General features: G+C 36.6%; 2 protein-coding genes across 5 annotated transcripts in view; one reads left to right on the top strand and one right to left on the bottom strand.

Moving 5' to 3' along the window:
• The window catches only part of SESN1 (sestrin 1), a 113,911-nt gene that overhangs the window by 84,098 nt on the left and 9,256 nt on the right, over positions 1-20,557 (top strand). Inside the window, exons 1-5 of one of the 3 annotated variants that reach the window (XM_021090868.2) lie at positions 7,649-7,880; positions 15,754-15,819; positions 17,018-17,218; positions 18,001-18,183; positions 19,989-20,231. In XM_021090868.2, the coding sequence (XP_020946527.1) occupies positions 7,779-7,880; positions 15,754-15,819; positions 17,018-17,218; positions 18,001-18,183; positions 19,989-20,231 (795 nt within the window). In that variant the 5' untranslated portion in view covers positions 7,649-7,778. Of the gene's footprint in view, positions 1-7,648; positions 7,889-15,753; positions 15,820-17,017; positions 17,219-18,000; positions 18,184-19,988; positions 20,232-20,557 lie in introns of those variants that run through there. The other 2 variants (XM_021090872.2, XM_021090862.2) reach the window with 2 other exon arrangements.
• ARMC2 (armadillo repeat containing 2) overlaps positions 5,756-20,557 on the bottom strand; it is a 156,930-nt gene continuing 142,128 nt past the window's right edge. Inside the window, exons 19-20 of one of the 2 annotated variants that reach the window (XM_084962049.1) lie at positions 8,841-8,871; positions 5,756-8,312 (exon numbers count right to left, since the gene is read on the bottom strand). In XM_084962049.1, the coding sequence (XP_084818175.1) occupies positions 8,282-8,312; positions 8,841-8,871 (62 nt within the window). In that variant the 3' untranslated portion in view covers positions 5,756-8,281. The remainder of the gene's footprint in view (positions 8,313-8,840; positions 8,872-20,557) is intronic. The other variant, XR_014806726.1, reaches the window with a different exon arrangement.

Here is a 20,557-nt window from a genome sequence, read left to right as displayed (position 1 = left end):
ATCCTAAGAAATACACTTTAAAAAAAATCACTGTAATATACAAAGAAGCCTAGTGTATGTAGAAGGAGGCCAGGTTCTGGTTAGCTTAAAGTATATAATTCTTGATAAAATCAGGAATTATATTAACAGAGTAGAACTTTAGAGCGGAAATAAAGTTTGAGAGATCATGAAGTTCAGTTGCCCTTTGTTTTAAATTTGAGGTGACTAAACCTAGAAGGGTTGTTATGAGATTACCATACCTTCTGTTTTGTTTCGGTGTGGGTTAGTTTTTTTGTTTTTGGTTTTTTTCCAGAATTGGACAGTAGAGTAGATGATTTCCTATTTAATGCTTCCTGACAGAATCTCAAGCTATCTGCCAACCTGTGTAACTTATAAGTGAGAGGTTTAAACCTAAATAAAGTAGATGGTCAGTCTCAAATTAAGATATTTCTGCTATGGGATTTAAGAAATTAAATGTATATAATTGGCATTCAGTGAATATTTATAAATAATGAATGACTGAATACTCTGTGTTTACATATTATTATGATTTTTGTTAATTTGTCAAATGATAGCATTAATATCCATACATAAACCTATGCCAAAACGTATTTCTTAAATTAGAGATGTAACAACTTTAAAAAGGATACTACCTTCCCCAACTTCTAATATCTGAATGAAATCCTATTTTAGTATTCTCAATTATTTGCTAAAAATTAGGAAAATCAGATTTTCTATTACTACAAATGAAATGATCTTAAATTCTTTTCAAAATTGAACTCATGTAAAAAAATTTTTAAGTTGTATTCTTTTTTGAGTATTTTTAGCTAAACAGAAAGATAGTATAAGTGGAAATAAATATACTTGTTGAACTAGAGTGCCCTGAACGTACTCTCATCCTTTGCACAAAAGGGAAAATGGCCCCCAGAGGTGCAGTGCGGTTTCAGAGAGCAGAATAACAACACATGAGAAAGTCCAGTGAATGGCACTTAATTTCTAAAATGCTTAACAATGTGCATGTAGTCTCTAGATGTGGCCTTGTACTTTGCGACCAGGTTAAGGATCTACAACTTAATACCCTCTTGGAAAACAAGAGATCTCAGAAGGAGGCAAAGAAAGAAGGTAATTTAAAGGATTAAAGTACCTACAACTAAAGATTATCACAAAGGAACTGAGTGGGAGTTCTCTGAGCTGTGTAGGAAAAGCACGTAACTGTAGAATATTCACTGTTTGGTGGCACTAATCATGGTGAGGAGGTCAAGATAGCTGTTATTAACAAAAATAATGTGATTAAAAGATTTTAGAATATTGTCACTAGGATTTTCTTTCTTTGAATCAAAATTATCTCCAGTGTGACTGAAACATTCAAAATTCAGACATGATCAAGCTAACGACTTACTAATGCACATTTAGCCTAAACATTTTAACCATGGGTCAATTCAATTTTACAAAGGAAGTAAACAGTTGAGAAATCAGTTCCATCAAGTCTGTGGGCTCAGCGTAAGTTGAAGATACTAGGTCTGATTTTAATCTATTTTGAAAAGATAATTTTTATATTATACCAGACTAATATATTCCTTGTACTTAAAATTATAGGTTACATATTAAAACCAGTTATTGCCTTGTGCCCACATCAGAAGCACTTTCAAAAATTAAAAAATATTTTCACATATGTTTTTTGGTACAGATGAAATCCAGCCCCTCAAAAACTGTCTTAAAAAATTGCACTCCCCTTGGATGATAAAACTATGGTCCACCAGATCCTCAGGGCAGAGCTTCCTTGCATACCTGCTTACATCTCTCACAAGCGTCCTATCCTAATAAATCTGTTTCTTGCCTAAAAATAATAATAATAATTACACAACACAGTATATATGTGCAGCCTGAGAAATATTTTCTACTTGAATATGTCATGTATTTAGTATCCTACATTACTTTTTTTTTTTTTTTAAGTTGGTGTCATTTCCTTTTCTCCTTCTTTAAAACCTTCAGTAAGTCTTACAAACACTTGGGATAAAGTCCTGACTCTCAATTTTGCATTATAATCACCCTTTTCCTGAACCTCATCCTATGCCATATTAAACTCATTCTTAAATTCAGGAACAATGCAAAAAGTAATTAGCCTCTAAAAGTTGTAATGAATGAATTCTCTCATTTAACTTTGATGTCTCAACAGACTCTTTCCTGTCATTTCACTTTAGGTAAGACCGAGGTTGTTTAAAGCCAAACTTAGTTACAAAATGTTTGTGAATTTGTCAAACAGTGGTATATATACAGGCAGTGTCTGATTTGTAAGTACCTGCCTGACTTAACAAGTGAGCCATATATATTAATATACAATTGCCAAATCCTATATCTTGGTATTTCAGGAAATCAAGAACAGGAAAATCAGAGGAGCTTGGGAGTATCTGGGGTTCCCAAGGAGAAGATGGGAAGAGGCTATGAAAAATGGAAGTTACTTGTTAGAACTGGAACCAAGAACAAGCTAATTCCCAAGCAGAGCCTGCCTGCCTGCCTAAATTGTGACCTCAAAGCCTCCAAAAACATTTGTCTAGATGGCCTAAAGCTTTTATAATATGAATATTGAACTTGAAATTCATTACTAAGCTTTCAGTTGAGTCACGCATTTTGGTTTGGTTTTTATGGAAACATCTCTGCGGAGTTCATTCATTCAGTACATTCTTAAGGGTCTACTATGTACTGGGCATTAAGAATTTGGAAATATAGCAGTGAGCAAAAAAGACAAACATTTTTATTCTGTGGAGCTTACATTCTGTTGGGAGAAACAAAGAAATTAGTATGAGTTATCAGCCCCTCATATAATGATGTGTGAATTAAAGAAGCCTGTTTTCTTTTTTTTTTTTTTTTTTTTTTTTTGGTCTTTTTGCCTTTTCTAGGGCCACTCGCGTGGCACATAGAGGTTCCCAGGCTAGGGGTCTAATTGGAGCCCACACCAGAGCCACATCAACTGGGGATCTGAGCAATCTGAACTGCGTCTGCGACTGACACCACCTACACCACAGCTCAGGGCAACGCTGGAACCCTAACCCACTGAGCAAGGCCAGGGATCGAACCTGCAACCTCATGGTTCCTAGTTGGATTTGTTAACCACTGATCCACGACGGGAACTCCCCATAAGAAGCCTGTTTTCTTCCTAATGCCTGCTAGTTACTCTGAGAGAAATAGTGGTAATGTGAGGAACAGGTAGGTTGTTGGGTAGACTCAGATGAGTTACACAGTGAGGGAGCTTTGGATAGCATGAAGGTGCCAAAGTTCTGGGGAGAGACTGAGAGGAAAGACAGGGATAGAGAAACTGAGGTGACAAACTCTCAAATACCAAGACCAAGCATTCCATGTTCTCTTCTTTCTTTTCTTTTTAAACTAGATCTCACTCTCAGTATAAGCAAGGAAGATACTTTTTTCTTTCTTCTTGCCTTTTTTTTTTTCTTTCTTTCTTTCCTTCCTTCTTTTTTTTTTTTTTTTTTTTTTTTTGCCATCAGAATCAAGAACTTAGGCTAATACACAGTTATTGAAAATTTTAAAATACTCATTAAAAGAAGCAGCCCAGCTTCTGCTGCTTTGGATTCAGACAGACCTAGGTTTGAATCTCAGGCTGCATTTTTACTACTTTTACAACCTTGGACAAGTTACCCATACTTGATGAGTTTCTGTTTTACAGATTTGTAAAATAGGAATAATTATATTGCCTTATATGTGTAGAGTTCTTAATGTTTGATATGTTGGCCTCATTATCATTAACCTGGAAAACCTGACCATGATGTAACATGCTTGTTCTTTGAGGGAAAGTGATTTTCTAATTTAAAACCACCAACATTATTTGGAATACTGTTTATTTACAAGTATGAGTGATGGTTTATGTTTTTAAAATCCTGTATAGAAATTTAAAACTGCATTTCTAAAAGAAGAAACTCTAAAGGAGAGAAAGAGAGCAAAGATGTGTCAACATTCTTGCTTCCTTATAAATAATATAGTTCTAAAAATTAAAATGAAAAAGTGAAAAAATAGAGGACAAATAAGAGAATATAAAATTAAAGTGCCATGCTAAAAGGATCTCAGTGTACTTAAAACATGATGTTGAAAGGAAAAAAGTGCTTAGCAGACAAGCTATTTAAAAACAAAACAAAACAAAAAAACAAAACAAAAAAAAAACCAGGAAGATATCAGCTAGAGGAGAAAAATCTGGACAAAATTAGTAAGCAGAAGTAATCTTATAAACCAGCATTCATTTCAAATAAAATGGTTAAGATGACAGCAGGTCTTCCCGCCCCCCCACCAAGAATGCTTAAACCACATAAATCTAACAAATCCCACTCCTGCTCTTAAAGGAGTTTTTTGGTTTTACAGCTAAACCCATTGCCCTGTGTATCTAATCAATTATTTAATATAATTTATATTTGAATGAATATATCTACAAATCTGTAGTATTTTAATTCCTTTAGCTAATAAGAAAGTTCCAGGTTTAATATGTGCTCCATGAAAGTGTGATTATACCTTTTGGCCTGATTAGTATTCTTTCTATTAAAATATACCCATTCTTTTTCATGAATTGACTATATTTTTTAAGGTCTTTAGGGAAGAAGAACTTATAACTTGAGATTTGTCTCCTAAAATTTCAAACACAAGAGTATGAGGCATCACTTCCTTTCTCAAAAACTTATTATCATGTTGGAAAGACAAATCTACCTTCATCCCTATACTCTGCCTCATTCTGTTGTTCTTCCCTTGCCAGAATTGCCCCCAAAACCTGCCTAACTCATCTTTCTGCCTCTAGTTTTGTCCCTTCATTGTTTTTCTAAACCTTAGCTGAAATGCAAGTTTGATGTCATTCTACCCTTTATAATTTTTAGTAATTCTATAGTATTCTTAAGAATGAAATTTATAGTCTTTAAAGAATCTTAAGGTTCCCTCCTTATTGTTTATATTTTACCTAAACTCCATCCTCCACTCTCCATATCCTCTGCTCTAGATCTCGATGAACATCCTTTAGCTTCCCTAATGGGTCACCATTCTTAGTCACTCCCTTGCCTCTGGGCCTTTGCATTTCTTGGTTTCTTTGCTTAGAACTCAGTCTCTACTTCCCCAAACCCTCCCCCAATTTTCTTGCCAAGGCCTAATCCTCTAAGTCCTAACTCAAATATTGCTTCCTTCAGGAAGCTGAACTACCACTCCAAATCTGGACTCTAATGCTTCATAGTTGTCTGCTCAGATCAAGTCATTTGACACCACTCTCCTTTTACATGGGTGTATCATCTTGTTCTTGAGAAAATTAGAGTTGAGAACATTACTGCTAATGACATGCAAAAACCTCAGTTGATGTAGTTGAATAAGTTGCAGAGGGAAGGAAATATTTTAGAATTACTGTTACTTCTTGGGCTAGATTTTTGTAAAGAGCTGCTGGTCTATAATGGTAGCCTTTGCTAAATATCAAAAGCATAGTCCTTTCCAATTACTAAGCTGTGCTCAGGAGGTTTATTACATGCTTAGCATTGGGAGTTCATTAGGAATCTGGCCTCCTGATGCAGTGAAATCTTTGGAAAATATACACTTTTTATTGAATGATTGGAAACAAACCATTTCCAATAGTGAAATGTACACAGTGATATTTGCAGGTTAATACAGTTGCTGGGATTCTTGATTAATAAATTTATTTGGAGGCAACCTTTTTATATTGGAGAAGAGTGACTAATTCATAGTTACTGCTCTGACCAAAAGAAGAAAAAGTAGTACTCTCCGAAGAACTCAAGTCAGCCTTTATGGAAACGATAAAGGAATCTTGACATTTAATGGCTTGATGGTCCTCAGTAAGCCACTGAATTAGAATATATTAAAATTATTTTTCTTTTTAGGTAAGGCAGCATCAAAGTAAGCTGAAACTTTCTGGGAAAAAAAAAGAAATCCTAACTGGAGCTTCCTATACAATTTCAATATATGCTTCAATAAATATTAAGCACTAAGTATCAAATACAAATATATATATACGTGTACATACACAATTTTCAGTTTTAATCTTCATTTAAATATTTAAATATTTTAAACCATTTTTGCATTTAATTCTTTGTCCTTGTCTCTCTTTAAAAAATAGAAAGGTGAACATTCTTCACTTTGTAAATGACATAATTTTGATGTCACAGACGAGGTTATGTCCTACTAGACAACTAATGCCCACTGTTTTATTCTTTCCAGAAAATAAAATCACAGCTCAACCCTTATAGAACCATAGTCACCATTTTTCATATGCTTTCCTCATTAAATAGCTTTATAGCTCTCAACACCTATGTCAAGTGCATTTATGTTTCCAAATTGTTAATCTACAAGCAGTTTATCTTGGGTATGTCATATTGCTGCAAACTGGATGATTTACTGGTTTATTTTTTCCTATTTGTTTACTTGCGGCTGAGTGGGCATTTGTTTATCTGTTTGTTTTCATGGCAATGCTCAGAGGAAGAGAGCTTGGAAGTCTGTAGCCATTCTATGTTAATATTAACTTCAAATTGCTTTTCTTGACCAGCAAAAATATTTGGGGTGATTTAGCAATTTGTAGAAGTGTATGAGAACATACCGCAGTATCTTACTTATCTGGAGAAGGTAAAAGTAACCATTTTAAACTGCTACTTTTAAGAGCTAAAAGAGTAACTTAGTCTTCTCTAAGACATTGTAACTTCATTCCTAGAACAAACTTAGTTTATGAACCCTGGTTCTGTGTCTTAAACTCCACTTGTTTCCTTCAGTCAGAATGTTCTTCTTCCTCTTCTTTTTAAATCTGAGCATGTAAGCTCAGGGCAAACATGCAAAGAGAGATCTAATTCAGGAGTTGATTTTTAAAAAGAAGTTAATGGAACCATGTAAGGAAATGGTGTTGATACAGGATCTGAGAAATTTGTTTTCTAGATCCAACAATGTTAGTTCTTTTTTGTTCCTTTAAAACCTGTTTTCTCAAGTTCCAGATTTCAGAGAGAAAAATTATTTCTTTAGAACCCAGGGTGCTTATGAGGGAATATTAGAAATTTTAAAGCTTTTAAATATACTTAGAAAAAAGAAAATTTAGAGATCTGTTACCAAGGCTTATTATCTGTGTAGGACAGTAGTATTTATATTTCTGCATAGCTTACCGAAAATAATTTTACACTGAATATAGGTCACCGTCTCTTGTTTCTGCATTCTGCAGCCCATTCAGCATTGTTTGGGTATTATTGGAAAGAAAGAAGGGAAATATCAAGTTGTCTATAAAGTGTGAAGCGAGCTTGATTGTTCATGGTGGTGTCAGGGTCAGCTTAGAGGTGGGTTGCTCTTTGGCTCTAGATAAATAGACCCAAGAGGGTGGAGGGAAGGCAGGTTCTCCGCTGCTGATGCTGGCGACCCTGGCACTGAAGCCCGACGGCTCGCGCCGCACCTTCTAGCCACAGCGCACGCTCACCTCCAGGCAGACCGAGCCTGCTCAGGACCTGAGCATTAGCTCGCAGGAGGAGCTCTGCCCCTGGAGGTTGTTTTTCGCCGGGTGGCGTCAGACCGCCTCCCTTCGTCCCCGCACCCCATCCAGTGCCCGCCCCTCTGCGCCAAGGGGGCGGGGCTCCGCGGCGCTGCGGGTCTGCATTGGCGCGCGCGGCCGTCGAGTCGGCAGAGTGATGGTGGGGGCGGGGCCGCGTGCCTTGTTTGTTTGCGCCGCCCGGCAGTCAGAGCAGACTGAGGCGCTTCAGCTCAGAGCTTCCCGGCCTCGCAGCGCTTGCCTCCTCCGCGGCACGGCGGCTGCTCTGCGCGACCGCTGCTGTCCCCGCGCCGACATGCGCCTGGCCACAACCGCGAACGAGGCGTACACGGCCTCACTGACCGTCTCGGAGCTGCTGTGCTGCAAGCAGTGTGGCGGGAGCCGCGGCCAGGAGGAGGTATCCGGGTGAGGGACTGGGCGGGCGGGCGGTACCGGCCGAGCTGCCTGGGCTACAGGGAGGTCTTGCCGCTTCCCCACCTTTGCACCCTAACGGCTTCGGAGAGCGCTCTCCCGGGAGGGCGCCCCTGCAGCCACCTCTGGGTCTGCCGCCCTGCCCGGCGGGGGCGTCGCGGGCTGGCCCGCGCCCCTCAGGTGAAGAGGCGGCCAGTGGTGGGAGGGGGATGTTTGCCACAGAAGGAGCTGCGGCTGCAAGAGACAGCTGTCCCGGTCATTTAAATGCAAGTCTCCAAAGCGTCAATAACGTGGTCTTCTGTACAAGTCTCCACAAGTCAGCGAGTGAACAAAGCTGGAGACTGTGAACAGCCTGTGGATTTTTCTCCTCACTGCCTTGTCAGAATATTATTCGGTGACCCTCACTCTCTGCCTCCTACTGAAAGGAAAAGAATACATTTGAGTCAGTTAAAAGATGATGCTGCCTAGAATAAGTGTGTTCTGCCAGCTCTATGACGTTATGCACAGCGTTCACTCTTGTTTATAAAACTATCTGTTTTGTGTCTGAATTGGCCTTCAGAGAGAGCCGTTTTAACATTTTATATTTTCCTGAGTGGTTGCAAATAGAGCACCGTTTGAAAGTTACTAAAACAACTTTAACTCGAACCCTTAAAGGTTTTGATTTAAAAGGTGACGAGGGAGAAAGAAGAGAAATATTCATTAAATTTTTAATTGAAATCGTTATTTGTAAATATCGACTTCATTCAAGAAACCCGTAAATACAAGGTAATTTCTCTGCAGCATTGCCCACTAAAATGACTCAATGTTAGTATTTATTTATTTTTTGTAAATGGAATCTATGTTATGAGTATTCTGCATATATTCATATAAACATAGACACTTTCTCATGAAGGATATAGAACATCAAATACTTTTTTCCTACATTTTAACATTCATGGATACATACTGTGTTCCTTGTTTCCAGATAATACAACAACCTAAAAAAAAAAAAAAAAAAAAGTCTCATAACTGTTGCTTTGAAACTTTACCAAGGAGAGAAAACTGTGTGAAAGTGTTGAAATAGCATTTATAATTTCTGTTTGCAGGCCATAACAGATCTTTTCAAATTTTGAGTAGGAGTGACCCCCAATCATCTGTTATTTCTGGTGGTATTTGTGTGCAGAATCCTGGTTCTTAGCCAGATCTGCAATCTCTAAACATAGCCATGTAAACTGGTAGATAGATACATTTTAGTTTATTCATTGATTACAGTGCCTATGGGATTGGGTTCAGGAGACCAGGAAGTTTTGTATAGTTGTATTTCATTTTTAAAACAGCCAACATGTGGGAAGATGAATTAGGAAGCAGTGCTTGATAGGAAAACTATTCACTTTACAAAAGAATAACACAGTGCTTTCAAATAGCAAGCTTCCACAGTACCTTTAAATTAAACACTTTCCAGGAATGTGACTAAAGTATGGGACACCCATACGGTGTAAATCAATCTTATAAATCCTGTACTTTGAAGTCTGGAGTTTTAATCTTTCTAGAATGTAGTTCACAGAGGACCAGACACTGGAAAAAGAGATACCTAAACTTCCAATATTCCTAAATTCCATATGAGTCAATGAAAAATTTAGAAGAAGCACTAGAACATGTTGTTACAGTAGGACTCTTTCTTTGTAATGCTTATAGATTTCTTCATTTCTATTTAAAAATTTCAGATGCCAAAAGGCTAGTACCCAGCTATAAGCAGTGATTCTTATAAACAAGGGAGAGTGGGATGGGAATTTTTTACACAGTATATTTTTGCCTTGTTGAAATGTATTTCAAAAAGAACCGCTTTTGTAATTTTTAAAAAAATCAAAATTAGGAGTTCCTGCTGTGGAGGCGTAGTGGGTTAAGGATCCGAGTGCAGCTGCTCGGATCGTTGCAGAGGTGTTGGTTCAGTCCCCAGCCCAGCGCAGTGGGTTAAAAGGATCCAGCATTGCCACAGCTGCGGCACAGGTCACACCTGTATCTGGGATTCAGTCCCTGGAACTGCCATATGCTGTGGATGTGGTCCCCCCCCAAAAAAAATCGAAGTTAATATCAGTGTTCTGCTTATCAGTATTAAAACATCTAGATAGTTTAAAAATGCACCAAATGCAGTGAGAAAAGTAGGATTATTCAAGAGATGATTATTTTTACTTTTCAATTTGTTTTGCAAATGGATAGATACCATAAACCAACAAATGCTTTCATTTAGCATTTGTGGTAAGTTGTTCATTTTTTGCTTAAGCATATTCATATAGATTCTTAAATGTATCTTTGCCAAATTTGAAAAATCTCATTAGAACAGTACGTTCAATAAACACTGATTCATACAGTGATACATGACATACATAGTCGTTCTGTGCTACTGTCAACATGTGCTAAGAATTTTCATACTGTGAAAATAAGTGTGTTTGTATTACACACTGGTGAGGAAGCAGATACCATGTCAGAGATTTGAAGCAATGTTGTGATATCTCTTTCAGAGATTCTGATTAGGAGGATTGCTGAGAGGATAGGACTGTTAGTTCCCATGTTAATTTTCCCAGCCACACCTTCACCAAGAGCCTGTGAGGTTTGGGCTGTGATTAGCATCTACATCTGCTTCTTAAGAAGGCCATTTGCTTAGCAAGTTCTGCTTCCTTGAATCTAGATTGGCCAAAATTTGTTCAAAGTCTATAACTCAATTTTTTACAGCTTCATATGAAAGCATAATTGAAGTAACCTTTAGGAAGTTACAAAATGCACTTTTGGTTACCAACACACCATTAAAGACTTGTAGTGCCTTTTTCTTTTTAAAATCAACGTCTGTTAGAAAATAGGATAACAACTAATTTGTCATGTGACTAGGAAAAGCAGTGTTTCAAAAATGAGTTTTCCAGAAAATTGAAATTCTAAAGGGTTAACCCTTTAGAAACCAAGAATGGTATTATATAATCACAATAGCATCTATCATCTAAAAACGCCTTTAGGTTATTAAAAAACAAAAAACAACCAAAAAACTCTTAAAGAGGCTCAAAAGAATAATTAATTAAAGACATCAGCTCTAGAACCAGACATCCTGGCTGTTTTCAAGAAAATTGTCACCTGTTTACTTTTCCCAGGAGATAGAGCTCATTTTGTATGCAATGGGAGTCTATAAAGAATCAATGATCTGCTTCCTGACATTGTCTGGATTGGGATAAATTGGTATGAAATCTCAGAACTCATTAAGAACACCCTAGATCAACCTTTTTGTCTTCCCTTAGGGATAAGATTAAGCAGAAAAAAAATCATGTCATGTTTTTGTATCCTTCTTATTTATTTAGTCTATTAACTAAGAAAAAACAAAAGACAATTTTTGAGCCTCGCCTCTAAAATGTAGAAGAATAAGTTGATGCGAATCTAAAACACACATCTAGAACAGCAGCAACTGTATTTCCCATCATATCCATCTTTTTTTTTTTTTTTTTTTTTTCTTTTTAGGACTGTACCCATGGCATATGGAAGTTCCCAGGTTAGGGGTTGAATCTGAGATGGAGCTACTGGCCTATGCCATAGCCATAGCAATACTGGATCCTTAACCCACTGAGAAAGGCCAGGGATCGAACCCCGCATCCTCATGGATACTATTCAAGTTCATCACCGCTGAGCCATGAAGGGAACTCCCCATTATGTCCATATTGATCAACCCCTTCTGTTTGGGAAAGACTTGATTTTTAAAAATCTTTTAGTATCCCACCCCTTCCTCCCCCTTCTGTTTCCCTTTCTACTTTTAGGGAATGGAATAAGCACCTCACAACCTCTTCAGCTTAGTAGGAAGTTGACCTGGGTAGTCCAAGTGTGAACTGGGTAAAATTCCATTTTACCTAGAACTAGTCTTAGGTAAAATAATGAAAGTGGAGTCCTGAATGTCAGAGACTTATTTCCATTCCTTTCATTTCTTCAGTTTTTCTATTCTTTTGTCCCTAGCTTTCTTGTCAGACTATTATCTCATCAAGGGATAAATGTGATCTTAACACTAAGAGGTTATTAGCATACTGGGTCTATCATCCATTCCTAAGAATGTTTGCATTTTCTTAACATCCTGTTTTAAAACATAATTTTTAACTCTGAAAGAATGTATTTCTAAAGGAACTCCGAAGGAAAGATTTGACCTTTGAAGGTAAGGAAGAGGAAAGACAATGATACCAATATGGCCAGTAATTTTACCAATATGGCTACTAATTTTAGCTGTTGGGTTGGACTTTAAAAGACTTAAAAATTATATAGGACCATTGCGAAAGACCCCTGGCATGCCTCTAGGAAAGTATTCCATTTTTAAAACATTGATAGCCACTTTCTTGGCATTGTAAAGCTATTGTTTTGTAATAGTTTGATATATAAACTATCTATTTGGTAGAGAAATAAAACCAAAATAATGTACTTCAACCTTTTGTTTTGAGGCCCATATGCTAGCAATCTGGCCTTATTTTTAAAAATACACACACTATACACATGCTGCTGATGTATTTGTAGGATAAAGTCCTAGAAATGGAATTGCTAAGTTTTTTTTTTTTCTCTTCCCTTACAAATAGTAACACAATATATACATATTATGCACTTTGCTTTTTTCTCCTGCAGAGTATATTTTAGAGATCTTTTAAAGCCAACCCATATTGAACTGTTCATTCCTTGTAGGGACTTCATGCTGTTCTAGTCTGTGGTCCTATTAAACTTTTTTGAAACAATCCTCTACTGATGGGCACTCAGGTTGTTTGTTTATGGCCACACCCACAGCATATGGAAATTCCTGGTTCAGGGATCAAATCCGAGCCACAGCTGCAGCAGTGCTAGATCCATTAACCCACTGTGCCAGCTGGGGACTGACCCCAGCTGCTGCAGTTGGATTCTTAACCCACTGTACCACATTGGGTACTCTTAGTGTTTTATATCTTGTACTATTAGAAACAACGTTGGAATGATTATACTTTTACATATTTCAGAAATGTGAGTATAGGTTAATGTTAAACATGGAATTGTTGACTAAAGTATGTAACCTAAATTTCGATCGGTATTTCAAATTGCTCTCTAGAGGTTGCAGTAATTTATACTCCTTATATATATATATTTAAATTTTTGATCTTTTTAGGGCCACACCTGTGGCATATGGAAGTTCCAAGGTTAGGGGTCGAATCAGAGCTGCAGCTGTCAGCCAACACCATAGCCACAGCAATGCCAGTTCTGAGCCGCATCTGTGACCTACACCACAGCTCACGGCAATGCTGGATCCTTTAACCCACTGAGCAAGCCCAAGGAGACCTGCATCCTCATAGATACTAGTTGGTTTCATTACTGCTGAGCCACAAGGGGAACTCCACACTCCTCATATAGTTCTTGATCATTTTTCCTCACACTTCAGAACACTCCCATTAGAAATGTATAAGTGCAGTGGAAATGAAACTGATTAGTACCCATGAGGATGTGGGTTCAAACCCTGGCCTCACTTACTGGGTTAAGTATCTGTGGCTGTGGTGTAGGCCAGCAGCTGTAGCTCTGATTTGACCCCTAGCCTGGGATCTACCATATGCTGTGGGGCCCTAAAAGGCAAAAAAAAAAAAAAAAAGGAAAGAAAAGAAACAAAATGAAATGTATAAGCAATGAATGGCTGTTTCTCTACCTCCTCTCCAACGCAGCCTATCATCAAACTTTTTAAGTTTTACTGAAGTATAGTTAATTTACAAGGGTGATACTTTCTGCTGTACAACAAAGTGATATGTTTAATTTTCCAATATGAAAGTCTTTATGTCATCAATTTATCAATCTGAAATTATTTTATGACTTCTGGGTTTTGTGGCATTCTTGGGCCTAACTCCATGAGTGTTTTTTTTTCTGGTACTATACTGTTGTTTTTTTTTTGGGGGGGGGGGGTTTCACTTACGTCTGATTTATCGTTTAGTAAAGTATGAGTTAGGACTGCAGTTTCACTTTTTCCTGACTGGCTCTCCAGTTGTATCAAGATCATTGTTTGTTTGTTTGTTTGTTTTAGCTTTTTAGGACCCCATCTGTGGCGTATGGAAATTCCCAGGAGCTGTAGCTGCTGGCCTACACCATGGCTTATGGCAGCGCTGGATCCTTAACCCACTGAGTGAGGCCAGAGCTTGAACCTACATCCTTATGGAAACTAGTTGGACTCATTAGTACTGAGCCATGACCGGAACTCCCAAGATCATTTATTTCATAATCCATTTCTCCCCCATTTGAAGCCACCTTTTATATACTAAAGCCATCAAAATGGTGTCTCTTAGGTATAAAATTAATAAAAGCCCATGAAATAGGTGTTTTGATAAAATGCATTTTAAATAAGATAGTAAAGTAAATGAAAAAAAAATTTTAAAGAAATTACTATTACATAAATAGTAATTTTTAGCCTCAAAGTTTATTTTGTTTGATAGGTATATAGTTGAATCAGAAATTCAGCAGTTAGGCTAGGAGTCATCATTTCATATAAACAGCTGCATTTATGCCAAAATGATGTTTTAAATAGCAGGAATGTGGGCTTTTTCCCTTACATTTGTTATAGGATAGACATATACATGGCCTAACCAGTGAATTTAGTGCCTCCCCTATGGTTATTAGACATTCTTGTCTTAGGTATAAGTGTAGAGTTATCAGAGTAAGAAATCACTGGCCTCTGATATAAGATTATTGGAAGCATATATAAAAATTTAGGCTTAGTTGGCAAATAGAGTGTACTTTGAATATGAATATTGAGTTCTCCTAATTAGGATTCTATTCCATTTTGTCCTGCCTGCTTAATTTTTTAAAATGTATTCTGCTCAAAAGGTTTTCATTTACTTGGACCAGATTTCTTGAATTGCTGCCACATGTCCTTCTCTCCCTCCCTCCCCCCCCCGCCCCCATCTTTTTCTTCTTTTAAAAGGAAAGCATCTGGTTATATCACAAAGAACTTTAGGAAGCAGTAGAGAGAGGGTGAAGTAATAGTTGTTTGTAATATATAAGCAAGGATTAATATTTGATTATTAAAGGTCGGGGGGTTGTTTGTTTCGAGACTAAATTGATAGAACATGGACCTGTAAAAAAAAAAATAAGTTGAATTATATTTTGGTTTTGTTTCTATAAGCACACTTACTGAGGGAAAAGATAGAAGCTTTAAGATTAGATTGTCAGTTTTTGTTAACCACACTACACTGTCACATAAAGTATAGAATTCTAGGTTCACTATGTCAAAAGGCAGAAAACCTTATTTTTTAATTAGTTGAGCTCCTCTAAAATATTAGCAAAGTTGATGAGATCCTATAAATTAAAAATTTAAGGAAAACTCAAAATTAATTTCTCATAGAAATTATGTCCTACGTACTTTTGTGGATTTAGAGAAGTTTAATTTTTCATAAAATTTCTGTTCTTTTGAAGTGTTATTATAGATGTAATAATAATTATACTTCTTTCACTTTAAGACATCTAGGTAGAGAATACTGTTTTTTCATTTCCTGACAAGATGAACAGGGATTGATATTTTGGTTGGTTGGGTTTTGGATGTACAAACACATTGGTCTTATTTTGTATCACTGACAATCCACAGAGTTGGCTGCTGTGTGCTGAACTTTCTGTTCTAGACTTTCTGCCAAGTACTTTATGCAAAACTCTGGTTTTAGTGAAACAGGTTTTATTGTTTTTAGTCAGAGTCATAAACTGTTGTCAGCTATGTGATGCAAACAGAGGAATTGGTATGTATATATGGCCCTGAAAACAAACCACCGAAACAAGCCTGTCTCTGTTCAACTGGCTGTTTTTCCCTTCCATTCCTGTAGCCTCAATTCATGTTGTTTACTGCTGGAGGCCTGAGATGGTGTAATTTTCTTTTCTAGGAACTTGGAATTAGAATTCCTCGACCACTAGGACACGGACCAAGTAGATTCATCCCAGAAAAGGAGGTATGTTGTTTGTAAAAGTACATAGTGAACTGTATGCTTTTAAGGAAGAGCTTTCATGACCCACTTCTTGGCATCTGAACAGCTGCTGGTCAACAATATGCAACAGAGCTGATCACAGTTAATCATCATGCTTTGGCAGTGAATCAGTGAGATTAGAAAGCTGTTATAGTCATGTTGATTTCTACTATTTTGTGATGCTTTTCTAACACCCAGATTTAATCGAGGAAAGGCAAGACTTGTTTTTGACCAGTGATGTGCCACCTGCTTATATTCAGATGTTGTTGAGGTGTGCCCATAAGCTGAGTTACTTGGTCTTGGCAAACTTGGTATCAGTGCTAGATTGGATCTTTAATACTAAATATGTAATGCTCCTATGCTTTGTTTTCACAAGAATTGTTTGCTGTTAGTTAATTTTGGTTCTCCTTAAATTAAGGGAGAGTAGGTGTTGTTTAAAGGAGAGGCATTAGTGTCTGTTTGCAGGCTCTGCAAGTTTGATCATCTAAATCTTGCTTCTTTATCTGGATTCTGGCCAAGCCTGCAAAAAGCTTATCTAGATGACCTTTAATGTTTGACATTTGTTGTTTCTCCCCTACTACAAGATATGCGACTGTTTATTCTTCTGTCTTGCTACTAGTTGAGTTAAATTTGTAGAATTATAATCTTCCTTTTTTTCCCCTTTCCTGACCATACCTAGAGTTCATGGAAGTTCCTGGGCAGGGATTGAACCCAGGCCACAGCAGCAATCTGAGCTGCTGCAGTGATGCCAGATCCATAACCCACTAAGCCATAAGAGAACCCCTAACTTCTTTTTCTTAAGCTCATTTTATTTTTTTATGGCCACACCCATATAATATGGAAGATCCCTGGCCAGGGAATTGAATCTGAGCTGTATCTGAGAACTGCCTTGCAGTTGCAGCAACTCCAGATCCTTTAACCTACTGAACTGGGCTGGGTGTCCAACCCACACCTCCACAGAGACCTGAGCAGCTGCAGTCAGAGTCTTATCCCACTGTGCCAAAGTGGAAACTCCTCTTAAGCCAATTTTAATCTGCTTCTACAGTCCTCTGCTCTACCAGCTGAGTTATCAAAGAGCGCTAATCTGCCTCTAAATGACACTTAGAATGCAGTGCATGCATACTTTCTTTCTTCTAACACCAATTTACAATCTCTGTAACCATGGCTTTCCTCTCTTATACAGATTCTCCAAGTGGGGAGTGAAGACGCACAGATGCATACTTTATTTGCAGATTCTTTTGCTGCTTTGGGTCGTCTGGATAATATTACCTTAGTGATGGTTTTTCACCCACAATATTTAGAAAGTTTTTTAAAAACTCAACACTATCTACTGCAAATGGATGGCCCATTACCCCTGCATTATCGGCACTACATTGGAATAATGGTTTGTAAACATTCAGTGAAAATTTATTTCTGCCTGCTTTATTAATCTTTTAAAGAGATGGTTAATACTTAAAACAAAGGAATAAACACTTATATGCTAACTTCTAATTGGATTCCTGTTAGGTAGTATCTGTTTTTCCTCTTTCTAAATAAGTATGCTCTCACGTATAACAGAAAAGGAAATATATATTTATACTCCCTTGAGAACTCTTTTCTATTAAATAAGAGAAAAAGTAGATACTCATGTCGCAACAGAAGAAAGGGTGGGGAAAAAAACTGTAACTGCAATGTATACATCTAAGGATGACCTGACCCCCTTGCTGTACAGTGGGAAAATAATAATAAAAAAAAAAAAAAATCATAGGCTTTGGAAAAAAAAAAAAAAAAAAGAAAAAGTAGAATACAAGATTATTTCACTATTATAAATAGTTGACTGACATAAGTAGAGGTATTTATGTTCAGTTTATAGGTAATATTCCATTGTTTTATGGTTGGCATCTTAATTGAAGTTTTCTTAATCCAAGGTTCTGACAGTAGGTATATAATAAAATTTTCTAAAGTTCAAATAGATATTTTGTTCTTGAGATATTTCTAAGATGCTTTCTATGGTGTATGTGAATTTTTACATGTTTTGTATGAAAACTTCATCTCTCTAGCATATGAAAAACTTGAAACCATACTAATCAAAAACTTAATTAGCTGTTTTACTTATTATAAAGAAAAAAGATTTGTAGTTGTTCAAGATTTTAATATTTATAGAGTAATTTTGTTTGTTTTTTTAAGGCTGCAGCAAGACATCAGTGCTCCTACTTAGTGAATCTCCATGTAAATGATTTCCTTCATGTTGGTGGTGACCCCAAGTGGCTTAATGGTTTAGAGAATGCTCCTCAAAAACTACAGAATTTAGGAGAACTTAACAAAGTGTTAGCCCATAGGCCTTGGCTTATTACCAAAGAACACATTGAGGTAAGTAGAGACTATATCTAGGGTGTCTTTTTTTTTTTTTTTTTTTAAATTAAGACTGTTTCAACAGCAGTTTTAGTTTTACAGAAAAATGGCACAGAAAGTAGAGTTCCCATATTCTACCCACTACCCCACCCCACAGTTTCTCCTATTTAACTTCTAGCCTTGGTATATACATTTGCTGTAACTGATGGATTAATAATGTCTGTAATTTACATGAGGGATCATTCTTTGTGTTGTACAGTTCTATGGGTTTTAACAAATGTATAATGTCATGTTATCCACCATTACGGTATCGTACATAATAGTCTCACTTCTCTAAAAATCTCCTATGCTTCCGCTTTTCATTTCTCTCCCCTTCCTTCTAAAACTACTGTTCTTTTTACTGTCTCTAAATAGAGGTGGAATCATATAGTATATAGCCTTTTCAAAATAGCTCGTTTTATTTATCAGGAAACATTAAGGTTTCTCCATGGCTTTTCATGACTTGATAGCTCATTTCTTTTTATTGCTGAAAAATACTCCAGTGTATGGATATACCACAGTTTGTTTATCCATTCACCTATTGAAGGAAATCTTGGTTACTCCCAGTTTTTGGCAATTATGAATAAAGCCTCTGCAAACATTCACATGCAGGTTTTTTGGTAGACATAAGTTTTCAACTTAATTGGGTAAATAACTAGGAGTGTGATTGCTGGATTGTATGGTAAGCTTGTATTTATTTTTATTGTATTTTATTTTGGTAAGCTTGTATCTAGCTTTGTAAGAGACTGTCTTCCAAAGTGCCTGTACCAGTTTATGTTCCCACTAGCAATGGATGAGTATTCCTATTGCTCCACATCCTTGTCAGCTTCTGCTGTTATCAGTGTTCTGGATTTTAGCCATTCTGATAGATGTCAAGTGATAACTTGTGTAACTTTGTAAAATACCACATTAAACTAGTTTCTTCCAGTTCTGTTTATTAATAAAGAAGATAGAATAAATAGAATAAAAGATTGACATGGTCTAAAAGAATCTGCCATGCAGTAGAAATTCTTAAAAATACAACATATTTTTGACATTGTTTTAGAAAACATTCTAGATACTTTTATATAATTAAAGCATCTTTTATCAAGATTCAGAATTCATATATGATAATGCATTTTCATACTGTCTAGTAATGTAAAATTATACAATATTATAAAATAGATAATGATGCAGAAGGGATGCAGATTTATAAGACCTTAAAGAATTATAGACTTTACCTGGAGCATAATTTTTTACATAAATATAATTTGATGATTTAAGAGTATTTGTAGTCAAGTTGTTTAAATCCCTATCTTAAAAATTCCTTGAGGATGCCTGATAATAAAGAAAAACGCAGGCATATTTTACACTGTAGCTTCTATTTTAACACAAATATATTATATGTGGTTTGAGACTTTGAACTAACAACATAGTTAATGCATTTAAAACTATCATCTGAAATATCACAACTGCTTTTAAACAAAATCTGTTCTATTATGTTTTAATCTTTTTTTTTTCTATTATACAGCATGATCTCTATTACATTTTTAAATCAGGGTTTCATAAAGTCAAAGTAATAATGAATGAATGTGTCATCATCAGTATATTAAGTTCTATTAGTGAATACATATTCATAAAAGTTAAATGAGCAAATTCTGGGTTCTACATGCCTCAAATTGTAATTTTATCCTAAATTGTATATAGTAATTAATCCTGTTTTCAGTAGATTAAACACCAAGATGAACTACATCCTACCAACACCATACCCCACTGTAAAAATATGTTCTCATTTTTTTCCCAAGGGTCTTTTAAAAGCTGAAGAGCACAGCTGGTCCCTTGCAGAACTGGTACATGCAGTAGTTCTACTCACACACTATCATTCTCTTGCCTCATTCACATTTGGCTGTGGAATCAGTCCAGAAATTCATTGTGATGGTGGCCACACGTTCAGACCTCCTTCTGTTAGTAACTACTGCATCTGTGACATTACAAATGGCAATCACAGTGTGGATGAGATGCAGGTCAACTCAGCAGGAAATGTTTCGGTAAGTATCTGTTATAGAACTATCTTAAGACTAATCACAGGAATTGCTGTTGTATTATTTTTTCATTTGACTTCTTAGAAAGTCTAGTCTAAACAAATTAGGTCCCCCTACCTGTTCATTCAGCAAGTATTTATAGAATGCGTCCAAATGCTCAGCACTAGTCTGGTGCTAAGAGACATACAAGATTGTAAGACCGTCTAGGAGGTTACATTTGAATAATTTTAGGATCAGAAGCCACCAGCACGTGCCTCATCAGAGCCCACCAGTACTGAATGGCTACTGCGTGAGATGAGGGGGGACTAAGAACAGTGGAATGTGGTGGTAGA

Source organism: Sus scrofa, chromosome 1 (assembly GCF_054392235.1).
Source record: "Sus scrofa isolate SSC_HxYL_T2T_F1_AM1 chromosome 1, Sscrofa_HxYL_maternal_Yorkshire_Landrace_v2.0, whole genome shotgun sequence".
Lineage (NCBI taxonomy): Eukaryota > Metazoa > Chordata > Mammalia > Artiodactyla > Suidae > Sus > Sus scrofa.
The sequence above is the reverse complement of the archived record's forward strand: the minus strand, read 5'-3'. Positions and strand labels throughout refer to the sequence as shown.